The following is a 20,950-nucleotide window of genomic DNA, read 5'->3' on the forward strand; positions in this document are numbered from 1 at the left end:
CGGCTTTCTCCATCAACCGCTGGAATGTTGCAGGCGCTCCAGTTATTCCTTGGGGCATGCGTTCAAACTGGTAGAAACCGAGGGGGCAAATGAAGGCTGTCTTCTCTTTGTCCTCCTCAGCCATGGCTATCTGATAGTAGCCACTCCTCAGATCCAAGACCGAGAACCACTTGCTGCCTGACAGGCAGTCTAAGGCGTCGTCGATGCGAGGCATTGTGTACTGGTCTGGTATGGTGCGTCTGTTGAGGGTTCTGTAGTCAATACAGATTCTGATCCTTCCATTCTTTTTGCGAACAATCACGATCGGTGAGGCGTAGGGACTACGGGACTCTTTTAAAATCCCAGCCGCTAGCAGCTGCTGTATGTGTCGTCGCACATCGTCAATGTCTGCAGGTGCCAATCTGCGGGACCTTTCCCTGAATGGCCTGGGGTCCTCCAGGCGTATGTTGTGCTCTACCCCCTTGGCCAAGCCCACATCCCACTCATGTAAGGAGAAAACATTTTGCCTCTCAGCTAGCTTCTGGCGGATCCGATTCTTCCAATCCTCAGGGATAGGGGAATCATCGAAATCAAAGAGATTTGGGTCTATAGCATCTGCTGGTAGGTTAGATGGTTGAACTGGCGTGACTGTATCTACAGCATACATTTCTGCAATTACCGTTCCAATGGGTATGGAGGTTTTCTTTTGAGACTCATTATGAATGAGCACTGTGAAACGGTTTGTGTCTATATCAGCATTGGGGAGTACACCTGGCTGAACCAGCACACCGGCAGGGAGTGACTGTGAAGTGGGTGCATCAATCAACACAATGTCTTTTGACACAGAGGTCGGTCTGTCTACCTTGCAGGTGGCATAGTACTTTTCACCGGGGGCTATTGAGAGTGGACCAGGTCCTTGCCATTTCACTTGTCCAACGACATCATCTATTGCCGCTGACTGAGAGAGCAGAGTCTGAGCTCGGACTGGTGCATACACTGGTTGGATTCTCATGGAGTGAACAATGTTTTCATCACCACTTTCTTCCACTAGGTCCCACAGTCTGTGGAACAAAGACGCGTTGGTGCCAACAATCACCGGGGTTTGGTTGTAGTGCTTCGGCTCAGGACAGATCAAAGCTAAAACAACTATGGGCCCATTCACACCTGTCATTTTTTCTGGAAACTCCATTTCCACTACAACATAGCCTTTGTAAGGATAATCACTGTCGGACAGGCACCAGAGGCCTAGGCCAGAGATGGGCTGTATAGTGACATCTACCAAGTGTTCGTTATACCAGCTCTCAAAGATTATGGTCACGTTAGAACCACTGTCCATGAGGGCTTGGCAGGATAGGTCATTAACTTTGATGGGGTGAATCATTGAAGGACCCACAAGACCCTCAGGCAGGCTGTTTCCTTCTTTAGGGACTTCCACTTTGTGGACCCTAGCAACATACTGCTCTTCTGAAGTGTTCTTTGGGTTCTCTTTGGCTCCGTCTTGGGCTCCTCGCACCAAACGTATGAGCTTTTTGATGACTTTCTGTGAGTTCTCTGGCTCCTTACACCTTGGAGCTATATGACCATTTTCTCCACATCGGTAGCAAAAGTATTCGTCTGTCTCCTTTGGAGACTGCACTTTGAACGGAACAGGTTTATGACTTGAACCTGCTTTGTATCGATTGAACTGGGTCATAGTATCTTGTGAGGAGTCTGCAGTGGATCTCACAGCCATCACACTTATTTTATCTTCTAGGGCTTTCACTTGTTTCCTAAGTGCCTGTATATCACTGTGTGACTCAGTTTTCAGTTTTTTTATTTCCTTTTGACCACTTTGTGGACAACCAGCTGTTGGCTGGTGCTGGGTGCTTGCTCGCTCACCCATCTTAGCTTTCATTTCTTGGATCTGTGTTCCAAGTTCACTCTGGTAGGCCAACTCAGGCTCCAATCCTTTCTCGGCCTGTACTGTGCGCACATTCTGACGACGCAGGGGTGCTCCTAGGCTTTGTCTTGCAGACTGGTGGCATTCTTCTTCACGAATCTCTTGCAACAGGTTCAGAAATGTAGGGGGATTGTCTCTCTGCTCCCTAACTTTCAACTGCAGTAACATGAGGTCAGAGGTTGAACCCCTAATTAGCTGCTCAACTCTGGCTTTATTAGCTGCGCTAACCAGGAGACCACCTCCCTGCACTACTTTGATAAGGGACCTCTCTAATCTTTGCAGAAATTCTGACAATCTCTCCCCAGGCTGTTGTCCGAGGGATCTGAAAGAAAAGTAAAGATCTTCCCCTGACTCTGATGTACCAAAGATGCTATCTAGTGCATGGATGTACTCCATGGGGCTAGCATCAGGTTCACTCATACGCACAGCCTGAATGATCTCCAAGGCGGGGCCTTTTAGACTCTCGAGTATTCTTCTTCGTTTCTCCTTCACTGAGCACTCACTTTCCTCTACCAGGAATTTTGCCTGCTCTAACCAGCTGTCTAGGCATTCTTCTCCTGTGGGAGTGGGAGTGATGCCAGAGAAAGTCCTCAGACGTCTATACGCATTGCTCTCTGGCGGTTTATTGGTTCTGCCCCATACATCGCCAACTGCACAAATGATAGACTCAGGGCTGCTGTTCGCCGCTATACTTGGGCCGCATAATCTCTGAATATCGTCCATGGTTTTTCCCTCCTGCTGAAGAAGTGTGAGTAACTTCTCTGTGAAGTCACCAGCGCTGTCATTGTTTTGGTCAACTATGCCGTGCACTGTGTTCCATACACTTCCACCCATTATGGGCATTACTGCTGGGGGGATTGTGGTGGGGTATATTGCTTCGCGGCACTCACACAACACCATTAACGATTGATGTTGAGAGTGAAACATTTTGCCCCTTACTCGGACTTTGCCCAAGGCTTTGATTGTCTCTGCTGTTTCTTCTATAACATCTACTGTGATGTGTTCCGGCACTCCATCAATTAATAGGGCATGTGTTATATCTACTCCCTCTCCTCTGCACCAGTTAACCAAATCAATCTGTGATGGTCTGCTAGCTTGACCTGCCATACTTGCAACGTGCTAACAAAAAAGAGTTTTTACTTTATAGTTACTAATTTTTCAAGATGCCTAAGAGATTGTTACTTGTGTTGTCTGATAACTTAATGAATATTAATCAGTGTAAAATCCCAGCGGAGCCTCCATTTATGTAACACCCGTCCCATGTAGCTATATAATATTAGGTGAATCTGCTAGGTTGTAGTAGTACTATGGGCGGGGTCCTGGGTAAAGTTTTAATCGTAATGGCGCGATTACCTGTTCTTATACATGAATATACTTATTCTTACAACTTTTGTTTCTCTATTATAAAAACTAAAATAACTGGCGGTGCCTCCAATAGAATTAAATAAATAAAAGGTCTGTGCCTCTTATTAAATCCTTTTATCTTGTGTTTTAAGTGTATTTTACCCCTTTTAACCAGCTCTTATCAAAACATGAATGTGATTGACTTTAACACATCAAATATACTTCAAGGCATTAGAAAAAACAGTTGGGCATTTATTACATGCGGTCATCAATATACTGTGCCCTCACAGTCCCACACACACAAGCAGACTAATCAGAAAAACCCTCGTTGCAGGCCTGAGTCGTGGTTTGGGAGCGTAGAGGCCTAAAAACTGTGATGGCCGCTTCACTTGTTCACACAAGCAATAAACAAAAAAGCACGTGCACGTTTGTCAGTACTCACGAATCCAAGGCATATTCAGAGGGAAAGTGAGGGGAAGCTGGGTAATGGATGGCAGGTAGGGCGCAGAAGAAACAGCAGCAACAGTCTACAGCAGCTCACGAACACGTGGGAAACAGTTCTCCACAGTGATCCCAAGGAGCTTTCCCGATCTTCACTTACAGCCGCAAACGTCCATCTCCTCTTGTAGATCACAACAGTTCAAACCATAGGATAACTGGTCGTCAGCCATTAAGTTACGAACCTTTTTGATCTCTTACCGATCAGTTACTGTTCAGTTAGAATTCGCTTCTGCCTCTCTAACCCACTGAGCCTGGCCACACACGACTAAGCCCCACCCCTCTACCTGAGAATGGGCTTGGATTGGCTGATAGTTTCAGGACAAGCCAATTAAACAAAGACAAAACAAAGATTGACATATGATACTGCTACAAGTTAGGTTGTTAGGGGGGCACAAAAGTGCTGAATCCTGTACATACTGTGTCATATCAATCAAACTATGCTCATTTGCATGAACTAACCTTTGAACTGTAAAGATTATGAGTCTCTTATTAATATACATTTGTATCCATCCATATCTAATTTTATCCATACTTTTAACTTTGGTTTTTTTAGAAAACTATTTACATCCTGATGTCTGAAATCATTTTTTAGCCAGGGCTACATACACATGTGACCAGGATCCATCAGGGACCACACTGTACTGGACCTGGACCTGGACCTGTACCCAGCTGTGTGTCCATGAAGAGTGACCAATCTATGGATCATTTTATAGACTTCAAAGATGGACGCCACTCTGTTGATCAAAAGTGAGGATTTCAAACTGATGATGGTGGTGATGGTGATGATGATGATGAAGTCAGAAGGTCACTCAGGTAAAACTCTTTTACACCACATGGTTCCTCTCTTCATCCTGATTGGACAGCATTACTCTTCAACCATCATGGGCCAAATCCCAATGTCCCCCCTAAACCCTCAAGGACTTACTGACGTCACCTGGTAAGTGGATGAGTGTGAGAGGCTGTGAGGGCTTGAGATGGTGTGAATAGGAATGGGACAGCACTTTGCTGCAACATATCACATTACCATGAAAAGGACAAAAAACATGATGTGTAATTGTGGGTATTTATTTTAACTTTGTACTCCCTGATTTGAACGTCTTCAGGTTTCCTCACAAGATGCGAACTTCATATAATCTATTTACTCGTTTTTGTCAAAACAGCTTCAATGACAAAAGCAAATATTTGATGAATAAATAAATAAATATCTTCTGATTTCATGTTAATCTTTTGTTCCATCTTTAACCCTTAATGTTTCTGAGTACATTTATGATGACAGGCTGAACACACGTGAGCCTTCCTCTTTGTTTACGTCTCCATGTGTCCACTGGTTAACCGTGTTTAACGTCACATTGCAATGATTTGTGGGTAATTCCCTTAGGCTAAGTCAGCATACCATGCTGACTTACGGAAAGGGTTCATAATGTCTGCTAGAGAGCCTCAAACACTTGATGATTTGACAGTGGGACATCCCTAAACCCTCACGGACTTCGCGGCAGCGCGCCTCAAAGTCCGTGAGTCCGTAAGGGGGGACATTGGGATTTGGCCATGGTCACCTCACTGCATCACTTCCTGTCTTTGCTGCACTGAATACAGGTTGAACATCAACACTGAAACATTTCTACATGAAACATTGCTTTCACACTAAACGTCTCCTAAAACTACCAGAATACTAATACACAGAGTACAGTAGGTTTATTACATCACTGAATGTATCTGGTGTTTCTATCAGGAGGAAGCTGGAACAACCTGGACCTGGACCTGATCCTGAACCCAGCTGTGTGTCCATGAAGAGTGACGGGTCTATGGATCATTTTATTAATTTCAAAGATGGACGCCACTCTGTTGATCAAAGGTGAGGATTTCAAACTGATGACGATGATCATGATGATGATGATAATAATAACTTTATTTAAATAGCACTTTCCCAAAATAGTTACAAAGTGCTTCACAATAAAACATGAAAGCAAATAAGAAACAATCAAACCAGTAAAATAAGATTTTAATAAATAAAATGCATCAGATGTAAAAATAACTCAAACGGTAAAAGTGAGTCTTCAGAAGAGGTTTAATGAGGAAACTGAATTTTCCGGCCTTAGATTACCAGGAAGAGAGTTCCACAGCTGAGGGGCCGGACAGAAAAGGCCCGTTATTACGGTGTGGTGTAGAAACTATATGATAGTACGAGTGAGTGCTATAATACTGAAATAAGGAAATGTGAGGAAAGAAAGTTTGTCTTGGGAGTATTTATTCTCTGTGCAGAGAAGGTTCAATCATCCCACTGAGCTCCTGTGTGTAGTCTGAGGGATGAAGAGCCCTGTGTGCAGGTTTCTACATCTTATAAAGGACCAGTGCACAAGGGTGGGTGGGGTAGGATGAGCCCTCACTAACACATCTGTTTCTGTTCCTGACCTAAACATTCTGTGGTTAACTGTCTGCACCCCCGTTCAGTTACTTCCTCTTATAGAAGCAGAGCAGACATCCCACATGCGGTCCTGTTATACATTGAAGCACACGCTGAGTCACATATATGGTGTTGTTAGTGAGGAAGGAACACAAGCTAAGTCACAGTAGAAAAGTACGAGCACAGGGAAGATTATCACAAAGGCTCTGCCTGAAGATCTCAGGCAGCAGCTCATAAGGAATCATCAGATCAGATAAAAGAAGGAGCCAGGTCGTTCAAGGCTTTCAAGAAGAGCTGTAACATCCAAATCTATTCTGGAACTCACAGGTAACCAGTGAAGGCAGAAGGATTGGTGTGATGTGCTCACTCCTCTTCTCTGGTCTTTGAATGTTTCTTCTGCTGATACCAGATTAAAGTGCATCGCAGTCGTCGAGTCTGGAGGAGATGAAAGCATGAATGACTCTCTCCAGGTCAAAGGAATGACCTGATTCTGCTTCTCTGTCTCAATTAAGTAAAGCAGATCTGCACAACTTTGGTCACATGAGCATCACAAGTCAGAGTCAGAAATAACACCCAGGTTGAGGGCTTCATGCTGAACGTTATTAGATAAAACTCCCAGACTGGAGGAGAGATCAGTAATGCAGAAAGGGGCCAGCAGGGGTCATTATAACTACAAGACAGGACATGACACAGGAAACAGTGCTGGAGCCAGGCTTAATGGGATGCACAACTGGGTATCATCTGCGTAGCAATGAAACTCTGTATTATGTTGACGTATGATGAGTCCTAGTGGTAACATGTACATGGTAAACAGGAGGGGACCAAATATAGACCCCTGAGGGACCCCACAGAACAGAGGAGGCATCTCCAAGCATTACAGAAAAGGACAAGTTTAACAGATAAGACATCAACCAATCCAGCTCCATATCACTGATGCCAATAGAGTTCTTTAGATGACGGATTAAGACTTTGTGGTCCACTGTGTCAAAGGCTGAGCTGAGGTCAAGAATAATTCAAATGAGTACAGGCAGAAGGTCTTATGTGACCTTGACCTGATAAGTCTCAGTGATGTGAAGAGAGTGAAAGCCAGACGAAGGCCCGGCCACCAGACGCTCGCCGACGAGCTCTCCTCCTGGGTCTGGCTCCGGGAGGGTGCCCCGGTTTCCCTGGTCCCGGCGAGGTGGCTGAAGTCCGTGGGCCAGCGTCGGAAATACACGAGGGCAAAGGGCAAAACTGCCCCTAAGAAATATCATTTTGCCCCTGATATCACTAGGAGAGGGGCAAAAAATGCCCCGGAACTTTCTAAACCAACAAAAAAAATGGAGCGCTTCTTCATCAGACCTGTGACTGCAGTCAACTCAGCAGATACTAACATTAGAACCTTCCTCCTTTCCTCTGCAGGTGTGAGGAACATCCTAGTCGGTCTCCTGCCGATGTCCATGCCGGTCTCTCACCAGCACGTGGCTTCTCTCTGCCCAGCCAAAGTGCTCCGTCTCTGGGCAGCAGTGATCCCGTCAGTCCCTCTGATCCTGGAGCAGTTTATGGTAAAGTGAATGTCCACCTGGTGCCGTCACCTGGGCCATGTCAAGATTAATCATACAAACATTTTAAATTTAATTGTGATTACAATATTTGTTAAAAATGGATTCGGAGGAATTTTGAATTATAAAATGTTTTGTTGAATTACAATTTGTTTGGAAAGTTAATTTGATTTTGTTTAGAAATAACTTCAACAAAAGTATTATTTGATTTTGGGTTTTTTCCCAGACCCAGCACCCTGCAGGACGTGGCCCAGGGCTTGGGTCTGGTGGAAGGATGCTCTGAGGGACCAGGGACAGGTAGGGCAATTGGTCCCTGTGTGTGTGTGTGTGTGTGTGTGTGTGTGTGTGTGTGTGTGTGTGTGTGTGTGTGTGTGTGTGTGTGTGTGTTGCATTTGTCCAACTTCAGTCTCTTTTGTCTTTACATATACAAATATCACAGATGTAATTTTACGGATGTCATTATAGGAGCTTAGATTATCTAAGTTCCTATAATGACATCCGAACAATTGCTCTGAACTGATCGGACTGATCTACACTTGTTCAATGTTTCTGTATCAAAATTACTTTTAAAGAATTTAATATTCTAACACTTTAAAAAGTACACACAAAGAATCACTGTGTTAAAAATGGACCCACGAGGTCGATATAGCACCGACGCAATAATGGCTTAACTTTAGTGTTTACAGTCATATTAACGTTAACACACATGATCAATTCTGTAGTGTGTAAGATACATATTGTGTGTCTGTGTGTGTAGGACTCCTTGCTGATGCCAACCTGTGCAGTGATTCTCCCATCAATGGCACCATTCTGATATTTAAAGGTCAGTCTCAGTGTGTGGCCCTTATGGATAGATGTATAATCGTGCATTGTTTCTTCATATATTAAAGTGTGTGTAGTGACTGGAGGATAGAAGCATATTCATTTGAAGAGAGCTTCATCAGTTGCGTGTGTGTTTCAGGTGATCTGTTCTGGACGGTGGACGCTGTGAGTCGCTCAGTGGGTCGTCCACAGAGCATCGCGGACACCCTGGGCGTCCCCTCCCCCATCGATACCGCCTTCACACGCTGCAACTGCCGCGCACACCTACATGATCAAGGTACAGCGTTACTGCTGCTGGCAGCTCAACTACAGCCACTGGGTGCTACTTCTACTGCAACTACTGACACTGATAATATCTTCACTGCAGCAACTTCTGTGCTGCTACGACTGATAGTAGAGCGTGTGTGTTCTAAAGCCACAGCAATCTTTTCTCTTGATTTGCCTTTGGCATTTTCATGAAGTACATAGTTATTTGTAGCCAATTGGAGTGATGTCAGCTGCATTGTTTTATGGGTATTCTGGGTTGAGATGATGTAAATATGTTTAAGACATGTCTAATATCTTTCTAATACATTTCTCTTGTTCTTTCACATAACTACGACCGGGGGCGTCATTAGGCCCATTTATTTATTTTGGTGATGTCATTCAATTAAACTATCGTTTCTCACATGGACAAGTTATTTATAACTCTAACATGCTACATATGTGCGTGCGTTCTGGTTTGTATGTTTTCTCCCCCTTCAAATTACAATCCAATAGCCATCATCATACTGAACGATATAAAGTTGACACTGTCAGGTCCATTCTCCATCCATTCTGTGCGTCCTTTTAAGAATCAGGATTTGGGAGTGACGCGGATATGAAAGCTAGTTTGGCCGTCTTTCCTTTACAAGCAGGAAAATTATTTCTCTCTTTATTTGAGAAAAGTTCATATTTGTGTTGTCAAATTTCACTATGACCCTGAAATTCTGTCTCTTGTGTTATCATATACTGAATGCAAGCAAAACTACAGAGCAAAATAACACTCTTTCTGATTGAACCAATCTATGAACTGTCTGAAACAATGGATATCCATGGCCCCAAATGGCCCCCCCAAAAAATTGCCTTCTGTGAATTTATAACTGTCAACACAAATTTAGAGTAAAAACATTTCACTTCCCATGGCTGTGTAGAATTTATTAATTTGGAAGATTTTCAAAAATAATGTACAATAATATGAAACCTAACTAAGATATGGGTATAATGCCACATCCTTGTACTGCTAAGTGAAGAGCCCTGGCTGTTTGTCCTCTCGGTCCACTCAGACTCACTGGACTAATTACACAAAGCACGCATATCACCGATACTCATCGTTCAACTTTATTACTAAAACAAGTGTATTAACAGCACAAAGGTGGCGCAATACGAAGTTACTAACAAAATGACAACACTCTCATAGATGAATGATAAACAAAAAATGACAAAATTAAAAACTCACAAACAATGTGTCTGTAGAACATGTCAGAGAAAGTAACACACGTGTAATATCAGGGTTATTGATGTTTGAGCAGAAGATAATCGTGAATATCTCAAAATTCAACAACAAAAATAAAATGACGTGGGAACATAAGCATCGTCTTTTCATTCGGCCGAGTTGATACTGGTGACATCATCAGGCGAAGCTCCCTCTGCCCATGGCTCCTCCCCTTCCTCCCCGAAAGAAAGTGCCTGTAAGCACAAAGTGAGGATACAGCAGATTAGCATTGATGACCAAGACCATCCACTTGATTCCACATCATCACTGCTCGTGATATTATCCCCATCACTTCTGTGTTCATGCTGCTCTCTGCACTTCAATAAACAGCTTCATCATTACCCTTTGAGTGACTGGAGTTTATTCTGGAAGAAGCGGGGCTTAAGAGCCCTGCATCATCTTAACTACCACACCTCCAGGGCTGCTTTAGTCTCTCACCTCTGCGGCTGAGGAACGTCCTGGCCTCGTTCCTCCCTCCCCTGGTTCCTCTGCCCGGCAGGCTGCTCATCAGACTGGGCACGGTGCGCCGCTGAGTGGCGCTGCTGGTGTCTATGAATGAAGAGTTTTAGACTTTCAATGACAGAACACAAGCTCATCACACGAGGACATGCTATACATAAGAACACAGCACACTGCTTACATCCGTCACGTCTACGAGGACAAAGAGAGTCAGATAAACACAAATGTGACCGGCGGTAAGACGAGGAATTCAGCAGGATTGTTTGAGCATATCAGAAAGATGCTGCTTATCGGCGTGTGGAAAGATTTGAAATTAGGTCGCTAACATGCCATCCTGTCAATAGGGATAGAAGCATAGCAATTCGTATCCATAGCACGGTGTAATTTACTTGTTTTTAGGTGTCCCTGTTGTCTTACAACTTTAACCCTTTCACAGTTCATTAAAGTTAATTGCAACATGTTGGTGGACTTGTTCAGCGTTCGGTTGGAGTAAAAGTCGGCTGTTAATTTATTTTGTTTATGGTAATGTTACGGTAAGTTTTAAGTTTATCACTAGCCAAAATCAGGATCCTAATTAACAGCACAGTTAACGTGAATTATGGATGCTAACTAAGCTAGCAGTAGCCGTGCTAACGGTAGCTGGCTGCAGGGCCCCGCTCCTCCACAGCTCGTCTGCTTCTTCTCAACAGGCTGTGATATGAAGCTAAGAGGATTCCTGTCGTTGAAGTCATCCCTCTCAATGTTTTTACCTGTGGATGGAATAAATATTTGATACATAGAATTGTATGTAGTTGTCTTAAATCCTGAAAACGGTGTCATAGCAACAACCAAAGTTGGTTGCTGCCTGTAGTTACAATTTATTTTTGGACGAAAATATTTTAATACACTGAATATTTTCTGCAGCCCTATTTCATCTCAAACCATGACAAAACAAGTGAAATGTCGTGTTGTGTGTTAAACTGTGAGAAGGGCACCACAGCCCTGTGACTATAGTCAGCGCCGGTCTGTTACAGGCCCGATAACGGAGGGTTGTTCGGGCACGGTCAGTCAACAGCATCACTCACCAGCGTCCTGGCTGGTAGACGGCAGTGATGAGTCATCACTCTGCTGTCCTGTCGGCTCCATGTCTGTTTGGCTCTCCAAAGAGGATTCAATACCAAGACTGGAAAACACAAATACAGTGCTCGTAAAAAAGGGAAAAAAATAAATAAATAACCATTGATCTATTTTCTAAATCTGATTAAAAGTTTTTTCTCCTGTGTTGACTTAAGAACAGCTGTCTGGATCATTGTGGTGTTTGTTGTTGTAAATCGTATTATGGCCACAGGGGGCTAAAGTGCGGCTCTACTGCAAGCTCTAAATGGAACTACAAGCATTCATGTTGTACCCAACGACAGATTAGTGCCAAATAAAATACATGTCAAGGCCAAAACGAGCCCATAACTTGCTCTCACATAATATATGAATAATGAGTTTAGAGTGCATTCAAACTCACTTCAAACTCACTTGAAAGAAAATCATTATTTTAGTCCTATGTAGAACATGGAGCAGTGGAGCACTTCAGCCTTTTGTGGCCGATGCTAATATCAGTTTCTTCTGAAAATAAAAAATTAAAGAACTTAGAAAGAATATCATGGCAAACGGCTTTTCTTCACCTTCTTCTTAAGTCATCAACAAAGGAAAGAAAACAATTCAGACCAGACCTAGACAAAGGATCACCAGAATTTATCTTCCTCACTGACCGCTCAGGGCTTCCGTAGTTTACAGCCGAATGGTACAAAATCTTTTCACCACAATTACATCTGACCATTAGAAAAAGGTCACACCTCTGCTCCTCTCATATCAGCTGTCTGAGATACATTTCCCAGAGTCCATTTGGTCTATTTAGAAGACACCTCAGGTCTACATGTTAAGAAGCTGCTCACCCCTCTCCCTCCTGCTCCATGAACACTTCATCGCCATCATCTGCAGCAGAAGCCATCCCTGTGGAGGTGGTTACCATGGGAACTGACTGGGATGCCATGTTGTCGGCACCGTCTGAGGGCAGAGTCTCCGTGAAGACAGTCACTGACGGAGAGTCGTGATGTAGCACTTGGACTTTAAAGCCATACAAGATGAACTGTCATAATGTTCATATAGAGTGTGTTTGTGTGCATGTCTCACCTGGTGCAGCCACTTGTAAGGGTGTGGTGGGGACACTCCTTCCTCCTCCGTCTTCATCGTGAGCAGCCAGGAACAGCGGGGACTCATACATCCCCAGACCTTCACACACAGCAGTAGGAAGGCAGACAGGATGAAGTGTTAAAGAATGAATGTCACAGTTCAGGTGTTCTGTGTGTGTGTGTGTGTGTGTGTGGTACCTCCTTGAGAGGCCAGCTGTCCCAGGTCAGAGTGTGAGGCCGATGTCTGAGGCAGCAGGTCTTCTGGAGGTCCAAACCTGAACCTGGTGGACAGCCCTGCTACCTGAGGAGAACTGAGGAGGTGAAAGACAGACGTGAGAGATCACAGTTCATGCATTCGTCCAAGATTATCCAAAGAGTCCATAACGGAGGTCACCCTTTGTTTTCATAGAGTTTCTAGTTGCTTTTCAAAAGAGGTAAACCCAGAGGGGGCAACCTCCGGTTCTGAAAAGTGAAGCCGATGCGTCACGTGTTAAAGCTGCATTCTCTCTAATGTCCATCAGGGGGCGACTCCTCTGTTTGTATAGAAGTCTATGAGAAAATGACTACTTCTCTCTTGATTTATTACCTCAGTAAACATTGTGAACATGAGTTTATGGGCTCAATCTCTAGTTTCAAGTCTTCAATACAGCATGATGTTCATTTAGAGTCAATGTAGTTAGTGGGTAGAAATATGATTAAAAACAAAGATACAAAGATCTGGGGAAGTCTGACAGCATGAGGTGCCCTCTAGTTAAACCTGTTAGAAGGATAAAGCAAGAAGCTCACTCTTAATTTCTCCCACATTTCGGTCTTTATTTTCCATCACCAGGAACTTCCTCAGGACTCTTTACTGTGAAATATGCTGTCCAGTGTTTTCTTGCAGTGTTGGGGCCTCACTATGAGCTTATTAGAACAAAGACTGCAGGACAGCCAGCAGCCTGATTTGAGTTAAGATTCACACAGACCCCCTGGGAGACGTTAAGTTGCACCTACGTGGGATCTTTTCAACCAAAACCCAACACTGAGAGCTCAAGGGTTTAAATGAGCACCAAGTGGTCCAGGGGTGTATTTTTTTTACACTATAGTCAGTGTGTGTAGATCTTACTGTATAGCCTCAGCAAAGCCATCAGTGCGGTGTGGGACCACCAGAGTGGGAGTACTGGGAACCATTCTGTCGTCATCATCAAAGAAATGTTGCTGCAACACACACACACAACACAAACTCACTGCAGATCTATCTCCTGCACGCGCTTCACACACGATCCTTTGTAGACCAATAATACATAGAGGAGACGTAACAGTACATGTGATCCACACATCATCTCTTACCATACTGCCTATTCCAGGAGTCAGTTGAGGTCCGCGTCCTACTGATGGTCTGCGCAGCTGAGAGGACTGTCTCTGATGAACAAACACACGTCATCACGGTCAGAGGAGATCGGAATCACTTCATTCAAATTGAGGTTTTTGTTCATAGATTTGTAATTTGTTTGGGGTGATGATGTCAGAAAATAGATACGATACTTTTCTCAAGATTACCGACCCAGTCGAGATTAAATACCTATTTAACCATTTTACGTCACTTTTGCTGTCATATTGTGCACCTATTTCACAATGTATAAAAAAAATAAATACATTTTCTTCCTGTAAAACAAAATATGAAGTGTGATTACATAAGCTAGTTTCAACAAATAACATGACATTCATCAATCTGCCACTTTTAGCGGCAAGGGAGTTGTGTGTCTTCAGCTCTGCATCGCATTTAACTCCGTCTTAGAACTGTATTCCACTAAAATGTTCCCCTTCACAGTGGAATATGTCCCAGAACAGAACAGAAGATAAGAACGCTCTAACTTACGTTTCACTGGGACTTTAAATGTCCTGTCCTTCAAACAACTCGTCCCTAATGAGCAGACCAATAGTCCATATATCTGGGACATCTTGTGTGATAAAGCTACAGCCAAGAAGAAATCAGATTTCATTTTTGTGTGTGTGTGTGTGTGTGTGTGTACCTGTGTGTGTGGGGGTCCCAGCTCTGGAGCCGGTGGTTGAATGTAGAGCCGTGGTGGGAGGGGGTGCGGGGGCCTACGTGGGTGGGGGAGGCGGGGCATGAGGGAGGGGGAGGGTGCAGAGGAAGTTGGGGGGAAGTGTACGTGGTCTCTGGGGGTGTCGGACTCCGACGTGGCGTCACTGCTGCCCTCATCTAGTAAGACAAGAGGGATTCACGTTAGAAGATTTCAAAAGGAGGAGGAGCTACATGAGTCAGAGGTGACAGGAAGGGCTCACTGCTGTGCGACGCCTCAGAGGGACGCTGCGAGTCGGAGGACGCTGCGCACGCAGTTTCCTCGGGGTTGGCGGCTTCCGACGGCTCGCACTGCCCTCCCTCCTGCTCTGCCTCCCTGCTCTCCTCGTTGTCCTCCTCGCCTTCCCTCATCCCGCTGTCGGCAGCATCATCCTCGTCTTCATCGCCATCCATCTCCTCCTTGTACTGAAGCAGATACAGAATGCGATGTTAATAACTCCAGACAATAGATTAAGCCTGAAAATAATTTTATAATGCGTTAATAAGCAGAACAGCACCCCGTCGTCGTCGTCATCTTCTTCCTCCTCCTCATCTTCCTCTTCACCTTCGTCCTCCTGCTGCTCCTCCCCCCCCTCTTTGCTCTCGTGGCTCTCGCGGCTCTCGCTGTCCGTGTCGATCACGATGACATCCCGAACGATGCTGGAGGCCTGAGAGGACATCAGATCAAAGGGGACAGACTGGGACACGACTTCTTCCTCGATGTCCTCGTCCTCTTCAGCCAACACGGGGAAACAATCCTCTGGAAGTTCCTGCAGCCCAAACGTGAACCAGTTATTGAGTATCGTCTTCAGATCCTCGTCACTACAATCTAATCTCAACCACTACAGCTATTGACTTACGTTAAATGTTTGTAGAATAGTCATCTACCACTACACTGACGAGAACCATTTGTTTTACTGCCTTCATGGTTCATGGCTTGTTACCAGATGCTGTCTGTTCTCTTCGTGCCAGTCATTAAAGACTAGGTAATTACAGGCCCATTGCTTTGGCCAGCGTACTGTCGAAAGTCAGAGAAATAATCCTGCTGGACAGACGAAATGAGTTTATTAACTCCACAGAGAACCAGTTGGGCTTTAAAGCCAAACATGGCACAGACTTAAATTTTTTATTTTGAAATACAAGAGACAATACATATACATAACCACAAGAGGATGACAAGAACAGTGGGATAAAAGCCAGCAAACATCCTGTAGTCAGTCATGTTAGTGCACCTATATGCTGAAATCCACGGTAAACGCATTTAAACGGCACAGATCGGGAGCGAGCAAAGGACTTTGAAAGTTAGCGGAAAGATTAACGTGAGACAACATCCGGTTTTCAGAATAAGATGCCAACAAAGTATGAATTATATTCACATTAAGTATGAAACATGCTACCTGCATCTGGTGAACCAAATGTTATTGCCCTTTTGTTCATACAGCAGTACTTTTAAAATAAAAGTGCACAATACACTACTTTTTAATTCATTTTTTAACTTTGCCATAACAATGCGATTAATCGCAAAAAATCCATGCGATTAAATATTTGTTGTGCGCACGCACACACACACACACACACACACACACACACACACACACACACACACACACACACACACACACACACACACACACACACACACACACACACACACACACACACACACACACACACACACACACACACACACACACACACACACACACACACTAATTGAATGTATTAAATCATAAAAGTATAGTCACTGAAGGTATTAAAACACTGTAAGAATAGTTTGAGGGTCAGACAGGGATTCTGAATGAGACATGCAGCAAATGGAGGATGTGGTCAGTGTGGAGGACAAGCTGACCAGAGGTGGAGTCAAGACAGATGTTTTTCAAGGCGCAAAGCTGTTTCGCTAAAGGATCGATCCAGGGAGGGGACAGAATTCGAATGGAGCCAATCACTGATCAATGGAGGATCAGTCACACATTTTATGACATACAAAAGACTGTTCTGGAGAGAATTCCTCAGACCACATCCGCTCTCGTTTTTCAGTACCCGATTTCAGACCTGTGAGTGAGATGCGTGCGTGTGGTCTCTGTTCTCGAGAACATTACTATTGATAGTTGGTACAGTTTGTAAGTGAACTTTGTGGAGTACATTAAATATTGTTTAATTTTGAAACCGGATCCAGTTCCGTTTTTTTCTGATGCGCGTTCGCAGTAGGAAGCTTGAAGCAGAAATCTCCCTGCAGCCTGCCGAAGCCTCGCATCCTTCTGTTTTAAACCCGAACATTATCCAACATAAGGTTTAGTAGCACACGCGTTTCTTTTTGAAAGATTGTCAATGTCGTGGATAAATATTTTGCTGATTTCAACAATGCGGATGAGACAGAAGATTTCAGAACAAGACTTCTCTGAAGAGGACACCCAATAACAAACAGACAGATCAAACCTCTGTAGGATGCTCTCCATAATGTTGTCAGACACCTAGAATAAGAATCTGAGCTAGTCTGTTGCAAAAACAAGCACTTAGTGGTCGTATACTGATGGATTACATTACAGCATGTTGCAGAGTTCTCCCTCAATAACGGACAAATTTAAAAAATGATGATGTTCCTTTGACACACAAACATGGGAATATAGGGTCCAGGTTGAAAATAAGTTCCTCTTTTAAGCTTGATATTTACTTTGTCTTTGTTTGAGAACACTCGATTGCAAAAAGTAAGTCTACTCTCCTTTGTCTACTTCAGTCAGCCCCATGCTTGAATTTACATGTTCATCCATCACATATGGAGCTTCAGTCTGGTAACCAGGAACACTTTTAGTGGAGGTTGTGGATTGCAAGTAAACAGGTAAGAAATACAACAGAGTAGTCAAATAAAAAGCTAGAATTGATATCTTCTATTCTTCATTGGTGACTGACCTGACTGTCGTCTGGTGAATCCTGTCGTTCTCCTTCATCCCTCAGCTCTCCTTCAATCTCCTCATCACATTCCATCTGAAACACAACAAATTACAGATCATGTGTAACACAGTTTATACGTTAAGAATGAAGGAATTGGACGATTGTCAAAAAACAGAAGTTGGTTCAGCATCTCCTTCAGTGATGCATCTTGACTTTCTTCCTGAGACAACAATATTCCTGAATTTGTGTGACACTACTGCAACTGTTGAATTGAGCTGTTAGAGGCTAAACGTCAGATTTATGCTTGATGCAACCTTAAAGGGATAGTTTGGCTTTTTTAAGGTGTGTTTGTATGAGCTTCTCCATAGTCAAGTGTTTCACTACAGTAGATGGAGTTTACAGAAACAGACAGGAGCAAAGTAATGTAATGCTGTGGACGTACTTTAGAAATGATCACTTTAAATATACGCTATATTTAGAATATTTTCATTGCTTTTCTGTCAAACACTAGATAGATATATAGATAGAGATATATATATATACACATACATACATACATACATACATACACACACATATATATATATACATATAGAACATTAACAGGCAGTCTGTGTGTGTTTACCTGCAGTGCCATCGATGGTTTTAGTCTTAGTTTTTTCGTGGTCGGAGGAGTGTGTGAACTCTCTGGTCTGCTCTCCTCTTCCTCGTCCTCTTCCTCTCTGCCTCGCTTTGAAGCTACTTTAAACACACACACACAGGATAACATCAGGATTTCAGTTAACAGAATAAAACTGTTCAGCTGATAGTCCGTCGGACATCTTCTTTCCTGTTTGTGTGATTCATGGTTATCTGTACAGCTGCTGGGTTGCTGGTGAGTTTGGGACGAGGTTCTGCTCACCTGTTCCACTCAGGGACGACGAAGTGGACGGTCGCTCTGCCTCCATACTGGGGCCTGCGTCCTGATTGGCTGCCTGCTGCTGGGTGGGCTGGACAAAAGCTGTGGCCTGGGTGCTGGTTGGCTGAGTTATTGACATGTTCACCAGACTGGAGCTGGTGGAGTGTACAGAGGCTCCCAAACTCATCAGCGCTGTGTGTGTGTGTGTGTGGGGGGGGGGGGGGGGGGGGTTGAACCGTTGTATTACACTCTAAAGTGACATCCAACCATCTCATACTGTTATTTTCATCTCTTGCCCTCACCTTCTTGGCTGTCAGTCTGTGTGGTCGGCATGACCGTGGCGGTAGGTGTTGGGACGGGGACGGTTGCCGGGGTAACCATTGGCCGGATGCTGGCCCGGGGTGTGGCCTTGCTGCCAGGGGAGGGGCTTGGCTTGCTGCTCGGAGACTGAGTGCTTGTGGTGGGGCGGATGTTGGCAGTGGGAGGGTCAGACAGGCTGGAGCTGACAGACAAGTTGGTATTACAGTTTTTCTATTTAGCTGTGAACAACGTTAAGCTCTTATAACTCATAATTGAGCCAGTCTAATCTGGCTCCGACTACTTTTTATACAATGTCTGTGTTTATAAGTATTCACAAGAGTTTCTGGTGTTTGTGCATGTGTGTATGTCTCCATTAGTTACCTTCCTCTGTCCTGGGCAGGACTCTTCAGAGACATCTGTCTCTGGTCTGCAGATCTGGCCTGATCACACCCCCCCTACGTACAGATACAGGTTTGTAAAAAGTGGACATTGTAACAGAGCTATTAGAGTTACAGAATTGAGTCATGATGTAACGAGCAAAAAGTAGTCATATTTCAAGAAAAAATATTTTGAATTTTCTTAAATAATATTTTGAGGAAAGTCAATTTTTTGGGAAATCATATCTCAATAGTTTTGAGGGGAAAAAAACTCAATAAAAAGGAATGAAAAAAACAACTTTATAATAGTTTGGAGAAGGAAAAAAATAAATCCTTACACTAGAAAAAAGACAATATTTTGGAAAAAAGTCATAATATCTAAATAAAGATAGGTTGATTGCATAACATGTGTGTTTCCTCACAGTGGTGTTTGGCTTGAATGAACGAGAAACTGAAATCCTCGCCGTGTTTGGGGGACACACACACACCGTTTTGGTGAGACAAAGTGATCTGATGAAAAGCTCTGCGGCCTCCATGTCCCCTACCTTAGCTCCACTCGGGTCCTGTGGCTCCTCTCGGGGCTCAGACTGTGCTTGGGTCTCTCTCAGCTCCCTGTCCAGCCGAAGAATTCGTCCCTCGTACTGAGACTTGAGGGCGCTCATTCTCACCTCCAGCTCCTCCTTGCTCTGTTTCACCTCCTCTATCTCCCGACTCAGCTGCTCCTTAGCACCTACGGGTTAAAATGCAAAACTCAAGTTACTCTTCAGCTGATGTAGCTTCTTTGTTCAGCTGTCCTCTGTCAGCATGTCTTCAATCTCCGTGCATAAGTGAACTCACTGTTTAGTTGGTTGATTTTGGTCTTGGCTCCCATGAAGACCTTCTTAGTCTTCTCCTCTTTTTCAGCGATCTGCTTTCTGAGCTGCTCCTCTGTGTTCTTGCTCTCAGACAGCTGCAGGGGGAACAACAGAGTGTTAGAACAGACTGCACAGTGCTGGCTTATCGCTCTTTACTGTTAAGTAGCGAGAACGTAAGGGTGTCAATCGAGAAAATAACAGTTTAATTTTAAATGATTTGGGGATTTGGGAGCACCTCTTGTCTGAGTTTTGCCAGCTCCTCTTGGAGCGCCTGGTTAGCGTCACTAGCAGCGTTAGCGTCGCCGGGCTGGTTGGACTGGGAACTCTGGCTCTGGTTGGCCGGCGTGGCCCGGCTAGCTTCATTAGCCTGGTTAGCCTCCGCTACCTGCTCCTGCAGACGCTTGATGTCTGCCTCACGCTCGCCAACCAGCTGACAAAGAGGATTCATAGAGTACGGGAGACGTTATGGAATTACAAAGGTCTTTAAATGCTACAGTGCTGATTTATCAACACATAACAGAAATCATTGGACTGCTCGTTAAAACACTTTCCCCCACCTTCTGCTGGCTGTCCAGGCGGCCCTGAAGTTCAGTCACCTGTTATGAGGTCAGCACAGATACACTGCTTATTAGTTTGAATATTGGACAAAAAAAAACCCAGTTTAAATTGAAACAGCAGCAACTTTTGGACAAAAAGAAAAGACATTTCTGTTCGGTAGCTCGCTTCTTGTGCAGCCGCATTATGACTTAAACAAGTATTTATTAAATGTGCTTGAGAGAAATGCAAACAGAATGTGTGCAGCTTAAATAACAAAGTTTGCTGCTATGTTTGGGAACAGAGTTAACATTTTACACCGTCAACGGCCAATTTTTAACATAAGATAAGAGACTTATTGATTGAATTTGGGTT

The 20,950-nt window shown here is 44.0% G+C and overlaps 1 protein-coding gene across 2 annotated transcripts in view; it reads right to left on the bottom strand.

Moving 5' to 3' along the window:
• Positions 1–9,863: 9,863 nt before the first annotated feature.
• LOC306789624 (nucleoprotein TPR-like) overlaps positions 9,864–20,950 on the bottom strand; it is a 32,262-nt gene continuing 21,175 nt past the window's right edge. Inside the window, exons 36-55 of one of the 2 annotated variants that reach the window (XM_079285652.1) lie at positions 20,599–20,637; positions 20,277–20,471; positions 20,025–20,136; positions 19,733–19,917; positions 19,192–19,265; positions 18,813–19,012; positions 18,514–18,702; positions 18,238–18,350; positions 17,631–17,705; positions 15,242–15,493; positions 14,948–15,149; positions 14,674–14,864; positions 13,991–14,062; positions 13,767–13,858; positions 12,860–12,972; positions 12,663–12,761; positions 12,425–12,566; positions 11,564–11,661; positions 10,479–10,589; positions 9,864–10,234 (exon numbers count right to left, since the gene is read on the bottom strand). In XM_079285652.1, the coding sequence (XP_079141778.1) occupies positions 10,179–10,234; positions 10,479–10,589; positions 11,564–11,661; positions 12,425–12,566; positions 12,663–12,761; positions 12,860–12,972; positions 13,767–13,858; positions 13,991–14,062; positions 14,674–14,864; positions 14,948–15,149; positions 15,242–15,493; positions 17,631–17,705; positions 18,238–18,350; positions 18,514–18,702; positions 18,813–19,012; positions 19,192–19,265; positions 19,733–19,917; positions 20,025–20,136; positions 20,277–20,471; positions 20,599–20,637 (2,610 nt within the window). In that variant the 3' untranslated portion in view covers positions 9,864–10,178. Of the gene's footprint in view, positions 10,235–10,478; positions 10,590–11,563; positions 11,662–12,424; positions 12,567–12,662; positions 12,762–12,859; positions 12,973–13,766; positions 13,859–13,990; positions 14,063–14,673; positions 14,865–14,947; positions 15,150–15,241; positions 15,494–17,630; positions 17,706–18,237; positions 18,354–18,513; positions 18,703–18,812; positions 19,013–19,191; positions 19,266–19,732; positions 19,918–20,024; positions 20,137–20,276; positions 20,472–20,598; positions 20,638–20,950 lie in introns of both variants that reach the window. The other variant, XM_079285653.1, reaches the window with a different exon arrangement.

Source organism: Melanostigma gelatinosum (assembly GCF_949748355.1).
Source record: "Melanostigma gelatinosum genome assembly, chromosome: 15".
NCBI classification, from domain to species: domain Eukaryota; kingdom Metazoa; phylum Chordata; class Actinopteri; order Perciformes; family Zoarcidae; genus Melanostigma; species Melanostigma gelatinosum.